Source organism: Spea bombifrons, chromosome 5 (genome assembly GCF_027358695.1).
Source record: "Spea bombifrons isolate aSpeBom1 chromosome 5, aSpeBom1.2.pri, whole genome shotgun sequence".
NCBI lineage: Eukaryota > Metazoa > Chordata > Amphibia > Anura > Pelobatidae > Spea > Spea bombifrons.
In genome coordinates this window covers 97,133,024-97,152,471 of record NC_071091.1, presented here as the reverse complement: position 1 = coordinate 97,152,471, position 19,448 = coordinate 97,133,024, and the positions used below count along the sequence as shown (strand labels likewise).

The 19,448-nt window shown below is 39.2% G+C and overlaps 1 protein-coding gene across 1 annotated transcript; it reads right to left on the bottom strand.

The window, feature by feature from the left end:
* Nucleotides 1-488: 488 nt before the first annotated feature.
* BAALC (BAALC binder of MAP3K1 and KLF4) lies at nt 489-17,645 on the bottom strand. The gene is made up of 3 exons (XM_053468237.1): nt 17,434-17,645; nt 2,942-3,105; nt 489-941 (listed from the first exon to the last, which is right to left on the bottom strand). Exons 1-3 carry the CDS (start codon nt 17,624-17,626, stop codon nt 831-833), a joined length of 468 nt encoding a protein of 155 aa, XP_053324212.1. The 5' UTR covers nt 17,627-17,645; the 3' UTR covers nt 489-830.
* Between the last annotated feature and the right edge of the window lie 1,803 nt (nt 17,646-19,448).

Genomic DNA, 19,448 nt, shown 5'->3' with positions numbered 1-19,448 from the left:
CAACTACACACATCCCCAATTCTTCCCTTTCTTGCACTATAAGATAAAATACTATACTGATTTAATTCTGTTTTGGTTATTAAGCTAATGACACCCTGCTTCCTCCTTTTTACCATAAAGGTAGGTAATCTTTCTCTCTCCCTCCCAGAAATCTGATCATTCTCCAGTTTTGGGGCACTACATTTGCACATGCTCTCAACTTTCATACGTACAATAAGTGTTTGACCTTGATTAAAGGTGATACCAGAACGGGATGTACACCCTAGAAACAGGTGTCCATGGCATGGGACAAACTAGGAGGCTTAATCTCCCACAATGACATCAAAATTCCTGTGTGCATTATGAAATTATTCATAAATATTCATCAAACAACGTGATGTTAGGGTAGAATAGCCAATAATTTACAAACACACAATAAAAAAATGTAGTTCTCAGCAACTGGTGGGTTAGGAGAACTCCTACGTTTTCTAAAATTGTTTTGAGAACAATACCCAAAACTGTAGGCTTGCTACCTAGGACAATCCTTTACTGAATGAAGTTCGGTGCCAATATATCAATAAAGAAATATTCTACATGTCAATTGTCATGTAACCTTATTTCCATCAGGTAAGTCAAAATCTGTCAAGGCACACGATTCTAAATCACATCATTGTTTCTTTTTGCATGTTTTACTAATTTCTTCGCCACTCCAGATGCCTGCTGGATTAAACCGAAAATATTCAAAATTTTAAATGTATAATCTTCCAGCCTCTTCACTTCCCTGTGGCATTTGATTTGTGAATTAAAGTGCACAAATGATTTCCACCGTTCAGAGCTTGTTTGGATCCTTTTTAGTTGACACAATTTTCGGTGATTCGCCCGTCGCTATCCATTGGCTTTATGCTTTTTGATACATTGATAGTGACTTCTTTCTTTGACATCCTTTTGCTCTCCCGTTTTGGCTGTTAAAATAAGATGAAAAAGTGTTAATTAAGTTTACATAACTACATAGTAAATTGTGTTGAAAATACATTTTCACTTTTTTGTTGATCCTTAACCACATATTATGTCACTGCAGACTTTTCCTTTAAGTCCCAGGGATGTAATATTACGTCCTCTGTTGTTTAACACCAGCAGAGGGATCTCCCTGTTGATATAAAAGATATTTAGCTGTTGAATGACAGCCTGATCACTGCTGGGGTGCAGACAGTTTTGTTGTTAGTGAGCTGATTGAAACAAGGGAACAGGTTATATTGTAAGCGTCTGCATGCCTGAACGATAGTTCAGGCATTCCTCTGATTCCTTTCCTGGTGCATTCAGGACTGATGCACCAAGGAAAGATCTCTCAACAGCAGACAGACTCTGCAGGTTCTGTACCCCCTTGCTTCTGAACATACATGTGATCAGGATGGAAGGCCTAGACAGCTGAGATGAGAGTAGGAAGAAGGTGAAACAGTTTCTCTCACTTCTAAAATAGATCCAATAATGATCCAATTATTGAAAATATAACAAATATATCAGAGAAGCATTCGTTGTTAAAAAGATCCCCGAATTCTACAAATATACTATGGGATCTGTAGCCATGTTACAAAGCTCGCTGAAAGAGCAGTGCAGATAAATGAAAAATAAAAAGTGTAAAAAAGTTGCCTTGACTACAGGCCTGTTCCAATAGAAAAAAGTATTAAACTATAAAAAAAAAACACCAAGAATAAATTCAAGTACTTGAAAACATCAACATCTCTATTATCCGTTACTAATAAAGGAATCATACACGTCACCATGCCCTCCTTGATATCACAAAGGTTTTACATGAACTAAAGTGCCATCTGGGCACACTTGAGACAAACGAGAAAACCTTAACCACTGGAGGTAATTGAGGACCAGACTAAAACAATTTTTGGTTAAGCTATTGTACCGTTGCCTCTATTTCATTAAGACCAGGAATGCTCTTGAAATTTCTCCATATCATATTTCAATGACTAACGGACTTTAAGAGCAGCTGCAGCTATAAAAACATCAAAAGATGTAATACATTTCTCTGTATCATGTTACTCTCATTGAGTTTTCCTGTGCAATTTAAATCTTTGCTACAAAAACATGATAGCGCTGTGTTTAATGGAGAATCCTCTGGGGAAGCACTCTAGAGTTGCTGTCCAGAAATTGTCAGATGTTCAGCAGGTTCTTGACTGATGATCCAGTTTAAACCCAGGGAGATGTTATGAGGAGTAACAGGAGAGGGACATTCCATGATCATTGTGTGTGACCTCAGAATACATGAGATATCACGTGTACACCCTTGCTTCTGGAAACAAGTGACGGAGAAAGTAGAGTGGAAGCCCACAGGCTAGCTGGTACTGTTTGCACACTGAACTCAATGCAGAGCCAGCCATAATAATGCTAATGGGAAGCCTATCATGTAAGCCGTTTGTAGCTAGACTAAAACTTCTCTTGCATTTACTATATTTCTGCCAATTTTCACAGATTTCCCATGTTAGTAATTTTCTTGTTATCCATATATTTTATTTTGAATGTTTATTGCATAGATGAATCGATGGTCATATGAGACTTCTTTTCTGTTAACTCAAAGTTATTGTTTGCCTAATTATTCTTTGTTGCCATAAAGAGGCAAAGACAATTCCCAATATAATGTAGTTACAAATAAGATGATATGCAGAGGGTGTTAAAGGAAAGGAAATGTACAGGAGACCAAGTTGACTCTTTTTGGTGGTCGTATTTGTTCATCTATATTGGAAGGCTTCTATATAAGAAACTGGGAACTAACACAATTCTAATCTCTCATATCAGTTGTTCTTGTCACTGGTGGTGAACATTTCATTAAATGCCTTACAACCCCAATCAATTCACAAGGCTTGTCAAGGACACCAACGTCTCCATATTGATGCTTGGAATACATCTGTTGCTTATTAGTCCTAGATGCTTAGAATGATAAAGCAGATCATACCTCTGAAGACCTGCACACACTCTTTTGCTTCTGGCCTTTGCTTCCGGTAGAATAGACTGTTGGTTTTCCACACTGGGTCCCTGAATTAGTTTTCTTCAGCCCTTCTTTACCAGAACATGACACCGTAACACAGGTTTGTGTTGACTTTCCGTCTTCTATAATACCTACAATACAAAAACATTTGATTAAATTGGTAGAATTAAATCTTGCCGGAATTATCTAAATTAAACTTAATGGCTCACTACTCGTCATACCTGAAAATTTCCAGGGCTGCTCCCCAGAGCCCCCTGTATGTAATACTAGTGTCTTTAGATGGTCTTAGTTGGTTAGAGAAAAGCTAGGAGAGAAGCTTTTTCTGCTTATAACAGTAACATTCCCTCTCTGGTACCATAAATGCTAGAATCTGGCAGATTCTCCTAGAACAAACAAAGCCTACGGGCAAAATGAGAATCAATGAACAGGCCAGTGGGTTGAGGCAGGCTAAGAACATGCAAGATCAGTGGTCAAGGCAATGAGGAGCCACAACTATAAGCTGGAAGACCATGAAGTTCAACATAAGTTTTATTGTTTTGATTTATATTTGGATTGTAAATAATTTGCACAAATAATCAGTCTCCCATATGCCTTGGATACTAATTTATGTCACTGTGTCCTATTATCCTAGAAGACGTTCCTTTAAATCCACGATGAGACCATGCACAACGATACCCAAAGTGCGTGATGTCTACTGTTTGAAAGCAGCTACAGAGTCTAACAGAAGGCAAAACCCAATTTTAAATAATTTATAAAATAAAATATAATAAAATATAATAAAATAACAAAATATACCATGTAGACTATCATTTCTGTAATTAAAATTGATATATATTTTCCTTGTGGCTTCAGACCCCCCCTGGGATGGACCCCAGGTCTTTGATCAAATGCAGTGATTGACATAGAAAGACAGGCATCCCTTTGCTATTTTTTTTCTGTAAAATGAGCTTTTTTCACATAGATATCACATTTATTTGCATGGGATAGGTCTACCATAGGCTCAATACTAATGATTGTATTACAGCAATAGTTTTTTGTGGCAAGAGTTCAACCATCTCCTCAAGCTGCATAATGACTTTCTTATTCCAGTAATGAAACATTGTGACAAAATGTTCTGCCCTTTAAATAAAAGCTATTGTTAAAAGTAAAGAAATATTGTGGAAAGCGTGTAATGTGCTCTTAATATCCCTTATGCAACCGCAAGAATCTCACTTCTAAAAACCTCTGGCCAAAATTCTTTGCCTGTAGTGAAATATTTAAATATATGTTTCCATACAATAAGCATTGAAAACCCAATTTTTAGATTTCTAGACAGAAAAGGGAAAAGCTTGATTAAAGTCAATTAAATGAACATCTTTATCTATTTGGAGAGTGGCACTGAATGGCTAGAATATAGTTTGATTGTAAGGAATACAGCCACAAATGGAGCATTTTTTGTAAATTTGTGGGACAGAACCTTTAATGCTTGCACTGATTATAATAACTGTTGTAATCAAAGAAGGGCTAGTACTTTTTGGTCGGGGTGGCCCTGAGTTTAGGGGCTGAGGTGGCACAAGCAGGCTGCTTAAGGGGCAGAGGTGCCACAGGCAGGCTACTTAAGGGGCAGATGTGGTACAGATAGGCTGTTTCAGAGGTAGAGGTGGCACAAGTACGCCACTTAAATGGCAGAGGTGGCACAGGCAGACTGCTTCAGGGGCAGAGGCCGCACAGGCAGGCTGCTTCAGGGGCAGAGGCCGCACAGGCAGGCTGCTTCAGGGGCAGAGGTGGCACAGGCAGACTGCTTCAGGGGCAGAGGTGGTACAGACATGCTGCTTCAGGGGCAGAAGTGGCACAGGCAGGTTGCTTCAGAGGCAGAGGTAGCACAGGCAGGCTGCTTCAGGGGCAGAGGCCTACCATGTCAATGTCTGGCTTAGTGATAGGGGTTATCCTACAATTCCCAGGAATGGACATCCAAGCAAATTCACCCCAAGGTGAGACCGTGCAAGGGTTACATCTCAAACTCTACAGGTCTCAGTTAGCATGTTAAATGTTAAAGTTCATGACAGTACAATGACCAAAGTGTAGATGTTTGGCCATAATCAACAGCATATCAGCACAAACACCTCATATCAACTGTCAAGTACAGTGGCAAGAAAATGGGTCATGCAACAGGAAAATGATCACAAGCACACCAGCAAATTTACAATAGAATGGATGGAAAAGAAAATAATCAAGGTGTTGCAATGACCCAGTCAAAGTCCAGACCTCAACCCGATTGAAATGCTGTGGTAGGACCTAAAGAGAGCTGTGCATAAACAAGTGCCCACAAGCCAAATGAACTCAAGCAATGGTGTAAAGAAGAGTGGGCCAACTTCAAGTTATTTCTGTTAAAGGTGGTTCTACAAGCGATTGAATCATAAGGTGTACTTAATTTTTCATACATGGCTTCTCCATTTTGGCTTTATATTTGTTGAATAAATCATGACACCATGTAATATGGCATGTGTTGTTATTCATCTGAGGTTGTTTTTACCTAATTTTTAGACCTACTAAGGAACAGATGATTATTTTTATGTCCTGATATGTAAAACCATAGAATTTAAAGAGAGTGTATTTTCTTGCTCACGCGACTGTTTATAAGTAAAATCTGTCATTTAAAATGACAAGTGATTTACTAGTATATGATTAAATAAACTGAGCATCTATTTACACATAATTACACAGAATAAGAAGTATAAGCTCTAGCTACTCTGCCATTCTTATAACAAAGAAATTTGTTAAGCTTGTCATATGAGTTCTTTGATCAGTAGCTTCAAACGGCATGAACACTGGGGTGATATGTGAATTACAGAGGATTAAATGCTCTCCTATATTACATTGTGTACATTCTTTTAGCAATAAGAAAATTCACCAAGTTCAGCACATATTGTTTTGAGGAATTTACCATTCATCCCACGATCCTAATCAAGTGGGGACAATCAAAGGTAGTTGTCTGTCTAGATTGCGAACTTGCGAAGGGTTTGTCTGTGTCACTTCTAGCTTTGTCATACCGTTTGAATGCACGCACTGTAAGAGGCGCAGCGTACATTGGCACTATAGAAATAAAAGATAGCGTGTGCTTGTAGGTTCTTAATGGTTAAAGCACATATCATTCATTATACTGTATAGATTAGGATCTGCTTTTTAGCAGCAGTAAAGAGTGTCCATTCTAATTACATGGTGAATGTGAGGCTAATGTCAAAATAATAGCCAACCCCTTTCCATCAGATAATGACACTAAACACTCAGCCCAGTAGACAATCCTATTAAAGCAAAAAATAATGAATGTTAGAATGAACATGCTTAGAAGAAACAAATCGGCACATTCTGAGCTAGATTTCACTATGTGTCAAGAAAACGCCTTGGAAAGTTTCAAAGTGTGCAGAAAGTGAAAAATGAAGTCAACTCAATCACAAATATTTCAGTTGTAGTTAACAGGCATCCATATTTCCTCAATATAATGTAAGGCTGATTTAGCTGGTTTTGTTGTTTATCCATCAGTTTTAAGGACATGTAAAGGAAGTAACTATCATGGCAACTCTGGTTCATAAATTATTACTAATATGGCTGCTGGCCATTAGATATGTAATGATAGCAATATTACAGGATTCATAACTGCCATGGTTACAAAAAAATAAGCTAAGAACCATTCGGCCCATCTAGCCTGCTCGTTTATCCTCCTCTAAAGACCTCAACCCGTATTCCATCCTTGTTCTTTACAGTTGGCCCCTCTGGCCTTTGTGGGATCAATTTATCACAATCTGCCCAGCCATGTAAAAATACTTTATATATAAAAAGACATCTGAAATAAGTACAAAATGTACAAAAAGCTAAAATACAACAGCTAGAATAAAAAAAATGTATGCAAATATGAATGTCATTGTTGGACTGGGAGCATATTGTGTTGTCACAAAACATTTAGTAAGATTATGAAAATCTGCTGTTTTATTTTATGCATAATTATGTCAGAAATAGTCCTTTTATTTCTAAACACTCATACTTTTTTTTGAGTACAGAAAATGGATATATCTGTTTCGTCCATATGCTCTTAATTATCTTGCTTAAGAAGACAGAAATTCCTGCACAGATGGCAGGATTCATTATTTTTAAAATTATTTTTTTGCCGGATCACCATTTTAACTTGTTCTTTTACGTGCCATGCATCATGAGCTTTGGGGCCTGGAACAGGCATAGCTTACAGGCTGCTATAGATCTACAACTCACATATAGCATTTTTGTGGTAAGTGGGGTGCTTAATCCTACAATACTTCACCCACCCACTGATTCAGCTCCTTGATAAGCAATATAACCATAACAAATTAGATCGGACTCGACAAGCTCTGGGTACTTTGACGTAGTGAAGGGTAAAGCAATATATAGCAATAAAGTGTGACAGAATCCCCAATATTTATGCATGAAATGTTTATTATTATTTTTATTTATTGTTTTATATGGCGGCATCAGATTCCACAGCGCTATTTATGCCTCTAAATAGTATCTCCTGGGTGTGCGGTAATTTTTGGCTTTGCTTTATGTACATATTGAGCATTTAAGCAGCACCCCAAAATCTGAATTCAAATAATTTTTTAGGGGGTGTGCTTTCTTTCTTTTTTGTATATATACGTAAATATCTTGGTAGAAAGGTTATCACGCTGAGTATATTGTCCAATATATTCATATCTCTGTATGTGGGAATGCTCCGGGGTTTACCTGAGGTCTCTGTGTAAGTTTCTTCTTTCTTCTAGCAAGAAAAGAAAGTCCACTTTCCTCTCACTCCCTACCCACTAAAGACCTGAAGACTGTCTGGGCCTAGCCTGTCATGTGACTATTCCTGTCTCTATACATGACTAGCTCCACCCCTTCACAAAGCCACACCCCCAGAAGAGGTGAGTTCCTGGAAGCCTACTGTGGGAAGTTCCTCCTAGCCCAGGACCGCTACAGGTGGATTAATGAAGGACAAAACTGTATGAGCTTCCCTGTGCACTTGGGAAAAACATCTATCAGGGCTGTCTGTGGGGGCCGTTTGAATGCCTTCATCCTGGCAGCCTATGAACGACTGCTTATTGCGTGCAATAGAAGAGTGACCGGAGGGGCCATGTTGGCACTTTACCTGTGCTGATCAGCAATATGTAAGAAAAATACATTTGTCCTAGAAAACATGGCAGATGAAGGTCACCATAACCGTTAGGTGGGAGTCCATATGTGTTTTATTAGTTGGCCTCAACTTTCCAATGTGAATTCAATTTCTAGTTTGCTTTTTTTTAGGGCCCTAGGAGCACAAGTTTAACTGGTGCTAATTGACTCAGAATCACTTTCATCCCTCCCATCGTTCTGTTCTACATCAACAGGTGCTAAGAAAGGAACTATCATATTAAATAAACACCTCCAGTAATTAAATGAAGGTGAACTTTGCACATCAAAAGACAACAATCTGATGCACAGAGGTAGACTGGTGTCATTAGCCAAGGACAGAATTCATGTTTTTAATAGCTATACCAAACACACATGACTGATGTGAAATCAAATGTATCCCAGCATGAGGTGGCCAACCAAGCCTTGAAAAAAAGCTAATTGGTTTCGCTGAATATAAGCAAAGAGCTGGATTATATTTTTCAGTCCAATCATGATGTCATCAACCAACAATATTCATAATTCTGTTTAACGGGGGTTGATGTAGTTAGACTGATGACATCAAACTAAGGATGTTTCCATTTATCTTTGGTCTCTACAAAACAACCCAGCGATTGCTTGAGTGATAGGTTCATTATACATTATGCACAGTTTTCTCTTGCGCATTTAGATTATTATGCATTTGTGCCAAAGTTGTAGAATGTTAAATTCATGAGATCAGAGATATCTTTTCAACACTGCAGCGTCTTTCTTAGCCGTGGTATTTAAGATGACTAAGGCACTACTCGCATTTCCTCTGAGACTACACAATCCTATTCTTATTATTGTCACTTGCCTGAACATGACAAGGAAAATGTGAGAACTACGTCACACATATATATATATATTACACAGTATATACCAAAATCTTTTATTTGACTGGTCAATGTCTAAGATGACCTTCTGTATTACTTTATCTCTATCTATCCCTATTCCCCTTGGCTTTTGTTAACTCTGTGGTCAGTGATGGATAGGGCTGGTAGTAATAGTGCGAGAGGTTGGCGATTGCTCGCTATTATGCTATATGAAGATATCTGCAAAACAGTAAGCAGTAATATTATAGGGTGGTCTGTGTTTCTACATCTGATCATGTCATGATGGGCCCTACCGTGAACGTTGATGAAATACATGGTCACACTGGTTTGGCATCCTATTAGTGATAGGCTGCCCAGATAGCAGTTGACCAATGTTGCTTACATGGTTGCAGAATTGCATAAAGCTACCAAAATACAACATAATCCATCAAACAATGGAAGTCAGTGATGACCCATCTGCCATATTGCCACAAGACAGCAAGCAGGGAGCAAGGGCTCATATAGCTCCAGATGACAGCCCATACTAACCAGTCAACCTTTAGAAAACCAACACTGCTCAACCAGCAAAGGCCCTAGAAAACATGTTATTTCAAGATATTAGATTGCCCTGGAAGGAGTTTGCCCTGAAAACATCACACTGGCTAAAATAACTTCTCATCAACAGATACTGTATGTCAATGGTACCAAAAATGTTACACTTCCAGAACTGGGGCACCTTAGTCTATAAATGTTCCACCCTGTATGTGCTAGCAGCCAGAAAATGTATTCACAGTGAAAATTAAACACTGTTAGGTTTAAAGAAATGGTTTCGAAGATAGTAACATAAGCAGAGCAAACTAGATCAAATGCAACATAAAAACCCAATGAAAAAAAAGCGATTCCTTGAAATTCAAGAACGCAACTTAACAAAGTCTTGCGGAGGAAACACGCAGTGCAAGAACATGAAAGGTGCAGCACTTAAAAGGATGTGTGTTAAAGTGAGATAAGTACATGACAGCTCTGTGATACTGTAATTAAGTATAGCACGGGAAAGCAAGCAGAAGAAAAAAAAATGCAATAATGTGCGTTAGAGAAGATAACACGTTTCAAACTGGCTTGAGATCAAATTAATACTTTTTTGATGAATTACCACATAGATCAGCAATCTCAAATTGTTATTCACTCAGCAACAAGAACCTACTGCAGTTTTTCCATACAGCCAATAAACAAGTTCTATTCACATCCATCTATTCAAAAAATGAAAACAAAGTTGATTTTTGTCAAAACATCATATATCACTTTCTAAATGTGAACATTAATACAATATTAGGTAAAATAATTCAAATTTTCCATCTTGGTTATATTGTCTTCTACATGCATAAAAAGTCATCATCTGGCAATTTCAACAAACCAATTTAGATAATTTCCCCCCATATTAGTGTCATGGTCTCTCCTTGACAAGATCCATACATTTAATCTTCCTTATTATGTTTAGGATCCACACAGATGTCCCTTATGTAACACAGTTCGCTCTTGAATATATGATCCTGGGATTTAAGTCAATGACGAATGGAATATAGTTGCCTTGGTATGTATTATGACTTTATTATGTAAAAAAAAAATATATATATATATGTCTTAATATTTAAGATAAGAACCTATTTATGTTCAGCCAGTTCAAATCTGTGAAAGGCAGTGCGGATTTTTGGAAAGCAATAATGTGAGAAGATCGATAACTTGCTCCTTATATAAAAAGATCAGAGGTGTGAGATCTGCTGTGGAATAAAAGCCAACAAGACATAGCTATTCATCAACACATGCTTCTGCTGAGCTGTCTTGCAAGATGGTAACTGCCAAGACAATTTTCAGTTTAGATATTCATTATTAGTAACTCTGGAGCAATAAGGCAGAACTCTTTTGGACCTAATTGGCCAAAACTAAATTGGATAACCTGGGAGTGGGGTTGATGGTCCCTGACACACTTTCCTTGTGGAGGGTCAACTAAGGGTGGACAACCCCAATAACTTTTTTGTTACAAGGGTGACAGGGTAGATAGGAAATGTGGGACTTGCCATCCCCCAATCTGTCATAATTAGAATAGCCCCAACCATATCCAAAGAAACGAGAAAGAGTGCAGGATGAGTTTATAGAGTTCTACTTGAACTCTCCAAAGCAAAAACAGAGAAATCCATGGCCCATGATGGGATACACCCAAAGAGGACATCTGAAGAGGACATACAAAGACATTTTGGACAATGCTATGCTTCTAACTTTTTGGGAACAGTTTAATGAAAGCCCTTTTCTATTCTAGCATGACTGTGACCCAGCACACAAAGCAAGGTCCAGAAAGACATGGTTGAATGATTTTGGTGTGGAAGAACTTGACAGAGCCCTGACCTCAACCCCATCGAACACCTTTGGGATCCAAAATCTTATGGAAAGCCTTTCCAGAAGAGTGGAAGCTGTTAGAGCTGCAAAGGGGAACCAAATACATATTAATGTCTATGTATTTAGAACGCAATGTCATTAAAGTCTCTGTTGATGTAATGGTCAAGTGTCCCAATACTTTTGTCCATATAGTGTACTTGCTGCCTATCAGCTTTTTTGCTTGCCTTACCCGTTAGCATTGAGTCCATCACAGTATGCACAATATCAACATATTACCAGCACATTCCATTATTTTTTTTCAATTTAGGAAACTGGAAAAAATGTAATTTAAATAAATAAGAGTGCAGGAAATATCTTATTTTCCTCTATCATGCTGGTTCTATGCACCATTTCTAAATCACTTAAGAGAAATATTGTTTTGCAAACATTTTCACAGCAATATTTTAAACGTACCCCACAGGAATTAAAATGCACTTTACAGAGGCAATTCCATTTATAAATATTTACAGTCCTACCAGGCTAGCCGCAGTCCGCAGCTGAAATTCTAGAAATTACTTTTCCCAGAGGATAGTGGGGTGTCCTTTTTGGGTTGATCCTGGCTTACGATGAAGGGAGTGTGAGCTCAGACTGACTCTTCTCCTTTAATATTATATGTGTTTTACTGTTCTAAAGAGCATTGAAGGCATATTGTAAGAGTACCTGGCTTGGCTTGTGTGCATCTCAACGAACCAAGCTCAGAATGTGGCTCAGCCATAATTCAACTCGTGCTATGCCACCGGCTGACTCACCAACATTTCTTTTACCAAAAATATCTATTTTCCCCCAATATAAAATGCCTGCAGCTTCATTGATAGTTGGGTACTAGGGAGAACAGCAGCAATAGTCCATAATTCCTGCACATAAGTATTAACCCTTCAGGATAAAGGGCATGAAGTAGATGGTAGGGGGCAGGCAGCAGTAGGCAGAATGTGGGCATCCTGGGCATGTCTAAACAAAGCTTCACTGCCTGTAGTTTAAAGAAGCTAATAGAGCATCCGGATTGAACCCAGAACGCACGAGAAAGTTGTAACTGTTGAGAATGCGCAAAAAGTCATAGCCGTATATTAGAAGGACCACACGCCAGGCATACATTACTCTAATTAGTGTAAAAACATAATTCTCATTTGAGTAGCTTTGCATAAAGGTCTTTTTATGCCCATGCATTGTCCGCAGGTAAGTTGCTGTCAACCAAAAACCGTTACTGTGTAGTTTCTGAAAGGCCAAATATCTCCACAATAATTCATGGATTGCGAAACAAAATGCACACATTAGTTTTAATAAATTAATTTAGTTCTGCTAAAAGCCTTGAAGGTGGAACTGACTCTTTAAAGGATGAATGCCCTTCACTAACTGATAAGCAACAACATTGTTTCACATTCAAATTATGGCACACATGAAAATTCTGTGAATATTGTATGCATATACGGCAGACTTAAGGTTAATGTTGGCTTTCTAAAGTTAAGGGGGTAGTAGAAGTATTATTAAACACTCATCTACAGACACCAAACAAGCCAGAAGGCCAAATGGCTTGTTTTTTTCCCTCAGAAATCTCATGGTGCTGCCACAACCACAAGGGATTCTGGGTAGGCGCATGCAAATAAGGTCAACAATAATCACCTTTCTAAAATTTAAACACAGCCAACAGGACAAAAACTAGAGACGGTGCAACTTTACAGACACATTCCGGCCATCATATGCACTTTAATGCATGACAGCAGAGAGGTCCCTTTGAATGTCAGCGGTGTCCCCTTGCACATGATAAAGTTGCCAATAGTCAGCTCCAGTCATCGTGTGTCTAACGAGACCCCACATGCGCATGTGCAGAATGTGCTCCCATTGATTACAACTGGAACGCTTTCATGCCATTGAGTGGCTTCAAGCAGCCAATCACTGGAGACCGTTGACGGCCCAAGGAGAAGATGGAGAGCTGCAGCTATGGGTGTAGGTGCTCTTTTTTTCTTGTCTTTTTGTTTTCAAAATTATAATTTTCACAGATTGATTTATTGGGTCCATGTATCATTAGAGTTAGTATGTGGTACCAAATGTTAATCTAACCTAGGAAAACCATATATTCTTAATAACTGGACAGTCCAGGGTAGTTATCTAGGGGTTTTCACACCAACATCTTCCAAAGGCGGTGTTAAAAAAAGACAAAAAAACTATTTTTAAATGAAAATAAGAGTAAGAAATTAATGAAAATTAAGATTTTTTCATTAGTGTGGTTGTTCTTGAAGCAGGTCCCTATACAGAGACCAGCTTGAGATAAACAGTCAGGAAACGATAGCTGGCGTCTGTTTGCTTTCCATTTTAGTGGCATACCAGTCATTGTGTTCTGGTGGTGTTTTTTTGGTTGGGGGAATTTAAAAAAGAAAACATGCGCCTGTATATTGTGTAAATGTCATTGGACACCTTGAACCAGGACATTTCAATGCAGGATGTACTATTATGTCCTGTGTCCTCATTGGTAGGGGCGTGTAGGACGTAATAGTATGTCCTGTGTCGGGAAGGAGTTAAAGAATGCGTAGTAAAGTACTTTAACATGCATTCCTGTTTGGTGAGGCTGTCTGGTACATTAAACCCTCCCTTCTAAAGTGGCAGTAATGTGCATTGAATATTTTCAGGGATCAGCAAAGACCTAAACTAAGAGGCAGGGTCAAGCAGCTATTCAGAAGTCTATTTACATTTTACCATTACTGTTCCTATCAAGCACAGTGTCCTCTAAGGATATGCTTTAACAGTTCCCCCTTCAATTATAATGCAAATCATGATAATAATAGTGATAATAAACATATATAATAATACGTAGTTATCAATAATTATGCTCACAGCTGTATATTGCCCGTCATCCTAAGGTCCACGGAAAGTCACAACACTGTTGGCAACAGTGTAAAAGCAGCCTGGAGACATTGTATTATTTTCTTTCAACAACGTAAGTGTCTGCTTTTTGCAGAGAAATAGGTCAGGTGTGATTTTTGTCCATAACCTCTGCCACACATTCCTTGGTCTAATACGTGATGTGCTCAGTGTGGTGCGTAGCGCTGTTACAGAAATGATTATAATCCACCCACACAGTGTTTCAGACCTGTGTACCAATTCTGTGGCTAATGGAGTTTATAGCTTTAATGAAAAAAAATAATGACAATTATGCAAATTTTTCTTAGTTATGACAATTTTGTGAAAATGAAAAAAAAATCTACTGACAACACGTACGCACAGCAGAGAAGGTGCAAAGGTATTTAATTAGGAAAAGAAGTAGGTGATTTAAGGGTCGCTATCAAGAATGTATTTATTTTCTTCTATGGGGCAGGCTGGTCTGGATGCAGGGGGTAATTGCCCCCTGGGCCGGGTCTAATTCTCCAAATAGCCCACTTGCGGAGGCAGGGCTCACTTGGCTTTACATTCTCCCTGAGCCAAAAGGGGCCAAAAGGCACCAACATGTCTCATGGTGGACATTTACTTGGGGTCTGTGGTGGACAGTTTAATGATGTTCTATAGATCTACACAAACCTTGCCATGGATGGTCTTCTTGTATGGACACTTCGCCTATCCCTGAGCCCTCCCATACAAATGGCTGTTTACATTAAAGTTTCTTTATAAATTACACGTGTTAAATAAATAATCATGTCATTTTCCACGGCACGGTATGTATTATGTTTTTTCTTGTTCCTTGTGTTTTGGATTTGCTGGTGATTTATAAATAAAACACAAGTAGAAGAAAGAAAAGTGCAGAAGGAAAAGGAACAAGAAGACAGAGAAGAAAGAAGAAAAACGGTGATACTGTTGTGTTAGCAAATTTACAAATGCCAAGAAGTATAAAATATTTAAATATATTAATAGAGAACACTAGAGAAAAAAATGAAAGCCAGTTATCAACCCATACTAATTACTATATATATTTTCAGCATCATTAAGTATTGTTTGGAAGAGTAACATTTAGATGATTGCTATTCTAATGATTAATATAACTGTCTGCTGATCATGATGAACAAACACATGACAGAAGTCTATCATTCCACTCTCTGCCTTTCCTCATAAATCTAGTGATGAGAATCTGGAATCATGAGAAGGGCTGGCAATGGGGGTTCGGGGGCAATTGCCTTATGGGCTGATATAATTTGTAGATGTTGGGTCACTGTGGAATTTTTTCGACCGCTTGAAATGCAGTTCCACATATAGCCAACAGGGTGTTGGGCGCAGCGAGACCTTAAGGTAGCCTTTACATGATGACTGGACTCTTTTTGTGCTTCATTTACGTGTTTTTAGTGTTTTCTTTTTTGTAAATGTGTTTTGGACATGATTAGATAGGTGGCAGATCAGATGTAGCAGTGTGCGGCCACAGGTTAGATATGCCCGATCACACGATATGTGAGCTTAAAAACATATCGAGACATTAGCCATACTTACGTCATCAGGAGGCTACAGACCTTAGAGTGCCAGAGCCGGCTCGTTATCACCAGTCTGGCCCTGGCGGTACCACAACTATGTAAGCAAATCCAAAAACTATATATATATTACAGCTAAGCCAGGATATTTCATAAGTTTCAGTGGAAAGCACCAGAAGTGAGACTTATGCATAATGTGTAACCCAGGGAATCCAAAGCAATTTAAAGGTGCCATACGTAGCAAATTGATTAGATACACAAGCCATTTTATTTTAAGTGGATTTATAATATGTAAAGCCTGGCACGACTGTGCAGCTTCACCTATTAAATGTACTAACAATTCCAGACTAGTTTAAGGAAACCATCTCCAATATCCAGAACGAGTTAGAACAAGTCTAAAATCTGACTGATAACAGAACATACAGCAGACGGAACACATAAATCCACATTTTCCTGTAGATTGCCTATGTTTGCAACTTTATGAGTGTCAAATGATGTGATGGATTTCCAAAGACCAAACATGAAAGTCCCAGCAATACTTCATTCCTCCGTGCTGAACATTGATCTAATAACCTGGAATAATACAAAATGCTGCGTTGCCTGGATAACGAACCATAAATTCCTGCACCGCATTAATATTGTAAGCAAACTATAACCTGTCAGGTATTTTTTTCCTTGTCCTTTTGGACAATATTTATGTCTAACAATATTATTATTTTTAACTAGTGTGACTGGTGCATCCCCAAGAGTGACGCTTTTACCTGTAATACTCCCCAGCTCCTTCTAGATTGTGAGCTCATCGAGCAGGGCTCTCCTTACCTCTTGTTTCTGTAAGTCGATTTGTTACGTTATTTACTACTTGTCCTAATTAACCATTGTACAGCGCTATGGAATATGATGGTGGCATATAAAAACGATAAATGATAATAAAATGTGTTGTCTCTGTAAAACGTCATGTGATGACATCAGCGAATGGGTTCAACTTTGTCACAGATTAATTTTGAAAATGTAATGAGTTTCTTACCATTATTGTATCTACTGTAGGATGGTCCTCCACTAGACAGGTGTAAACATTGTGGTCTTAAATTAATACAATGACTACTTATTTTATAATAAATTAGATCTTACCAATAATCTACTCTTGTGTCTAACATGAAACAATGAAAATATATAAAATAAGAAACAATGCTATTTGAGAGAAAGAAATTACAAGACGTTTAGTGATCCAAAAGAGCATAGAAGGAAAGAAGCAATTATTTTACACCCAACTAGGGTTGGCTAAGCCTCCAAGTCTATGCCTCTAGGAGTCTCTGTGATTTTCAGGATGAGAGAGGTCTACTGAATAAATGAAGTCAAAAGTTGTCAGCTAACTGTTTTGGAAAACTCATTGCCTACATGGCATTCTTCAACAAGTAATACATAGTAATCACACAATGCACACAAACATCAAACTACAATGTGTACAAAACAATGACATACATATGATTTGATGAAGTTTAGGGGATGCTGGTGGTGGCTGGCTTTTTGCCCTTACCCCCATACATAAAATACTTCTCCATATGCATGTATCTCTCAAGCCCAAGATGATGTAGAGCATATAGAGCATGGCACAGCATGAATCAATAGTTGTGTAGGGATGAGGATGAAGTGGGATTGTGAGTATCCTCACCAGGGTGACTGGGTCCTCTTTTGTCTCTTACACCAGTCTCTCCAGCACTGTGGTCCTCCTTGCATTGTTGCCCCAGTCCTGCTTGGGGAAGCTCGGTATCAGTGCTGGTCAGCCAGGTGGACTCGGTCTCTCGTGTCCAGCTTTCATAATAACGGGGCTCAATGGCATCAGCCCTGCTCCCCCCACAGCCCATTCTCCTCTCCGGGACTGCAGCACTTTAGATCCCTGGATCAAACCCTGACGGTGTCTGGAGGTAGGACTGGGTCAGTCTGTGCACCTCAACTCACTGGAGTACCCTAGTTACTACTGCAGGAAGAATGCAAGCAATGCGAGCTGTGCACCAGGGGCAAGAACACATCAGATATCTGCCCCCTCCAACAGACACCTCAAACATTCAAGGCACATGGTGAGAATTCTGTTAGCAGTAACCAGATGAGACATAAGTGCCAGGATCCCAGGGTAAGTGGGTGCGATGGGGGCATCTGCTTTCCGCTAGCCTGTGGATTTCTGCTGTGTGTGCATGATCCCTGGCAGTGTCCACCGTGCTTCTCTTTCCTGATGGATTTCACTACGCTTCTTCTTTCCTCTCCTGTGTTATCTCTCCATCTCCTCCCCACACACAGTGCGCAGGTAGTCCACCTCCTCCAATCTGCCCCCAGTGAGCAGGCTCCTGCCCCGTCCGCTGCCGCAGGGCTCCCGCTCTCTTGCTGACGCCCGCTGCTGGGCTCCGTGCACCGGGAGCGGTGAGGTCCCGGCTCGGTGCGCTGTTTGCAGAGCCCGGCTGTGCGGTGATGATGCACTTCTTTGTGTTTCTGTCACAGGCTTGCAATAGGAGGAGGTCTCACGTTTGTAGCTTCCCAGTGACGTCACATGTATGTAGCATTGATTTTGCGGGGCTCTCTGCAGCCTGCGTGTCGTCACTGGCAGGGTATTACCTGTGCTCATGCCGTTCCAGAATATTGCCAGGCAAGCCCCTCTCTACATAAGAGCTGTGTAAGGGTTAAACCTTCTTCTCTAATACATGGTGGAACGTGGAATTCTCTAGGTTTGGATACGTTTCTGATTCTCAATGTATAGGAGAATAAATGCAGATGTGGGGGTTTGGTTTCATATACCCCATACGCTTTAACATAAGGCTAGGCTTCATTTAAAATGTAATCTGGGAGTCACCTGGTAATCAGGGGCATAATTGGAAGGAAGGACCCTTTCTGAACAATCTTGAACTGGCAGGATGAGACAGGAACAAGCGGTCATAGGGGTCACCTGGGACCCCTGGGGAGAGGGGCCCCATCACTGTTCCACACCCCTTGTCGTTACGCCGCTGCTGATAATTATACCTTTAGGATTTTTTTGTTTAACCTGCCTGTCAAGAAATCTTTTTTACCCCGATCCATACCACCTACAACAATCCACCCGGCTTCGGCAACTGGGCACTTGAGGAATGCAAACATATATAGATACTGCCTACTGTCACAGTCTTTCTTTCATTAAGGTCCAAATCGGTAGTTGATTGGGAGTATTTAATTTTCACACACGCACACATATCTGCTTTTAATTCTCTGTTTTATCTATTTTTCTACGTATGCGGCCTTCGGCTGGACAGTGATTGGTGCATGGAACAGTCAAAGAAATCCTGAGAAGATGAGGGAGCATTCTTGGGGAGTTCTGAAAATGCAAGTAAAAAGCAGAAGAAAGCACAAAATTAAAACTGCATATTAACGTATGTTTCAGACAAAAGATTGAGTGACATTTATTACTGAACGTGTCCTGGGGTGATATTGTCTGTCTATGCGCCTTAAGTGGAAAACTTGACATATGTCCCTTTTTAGTTAAATACATTAAATTATACTTGTGCATTCAAATTCATACAAACTTGTTTTTAACAATTTGTAGGAATCTCTGAAAACATCCCAGATGAAACTAATAAAAATGAATCCAAAACCGCCGAAATGTTGTTGAATTTTTTCATTATTTGCATGTTATAGATTTATCTCTCCCTCTCACACATTTTCTGG

Coding starts and splice junctions, on each gene's coding strand:
- BAALC (XM_053468237.1), bottom strand. CDS start 17,626: ATGGGCTGTGGGGGGAGCAGGGCTGATGCCATTGAGCCCCGTTATTAT. Junction 3,106..17,433: donor AAGAGGACCCAGTCACCCTG/GTGAGGATACTC, acceptor TTTGTATTGTAG/GTATTATAGAAGACGGAAAG. Junction 942..2,941: donor GTGTGTGCAGGTCTTCAGAG/GTATGATCTGCT, acceptor TTATTTTAACAG/CCAAAACGGGAGAGCAAAAG.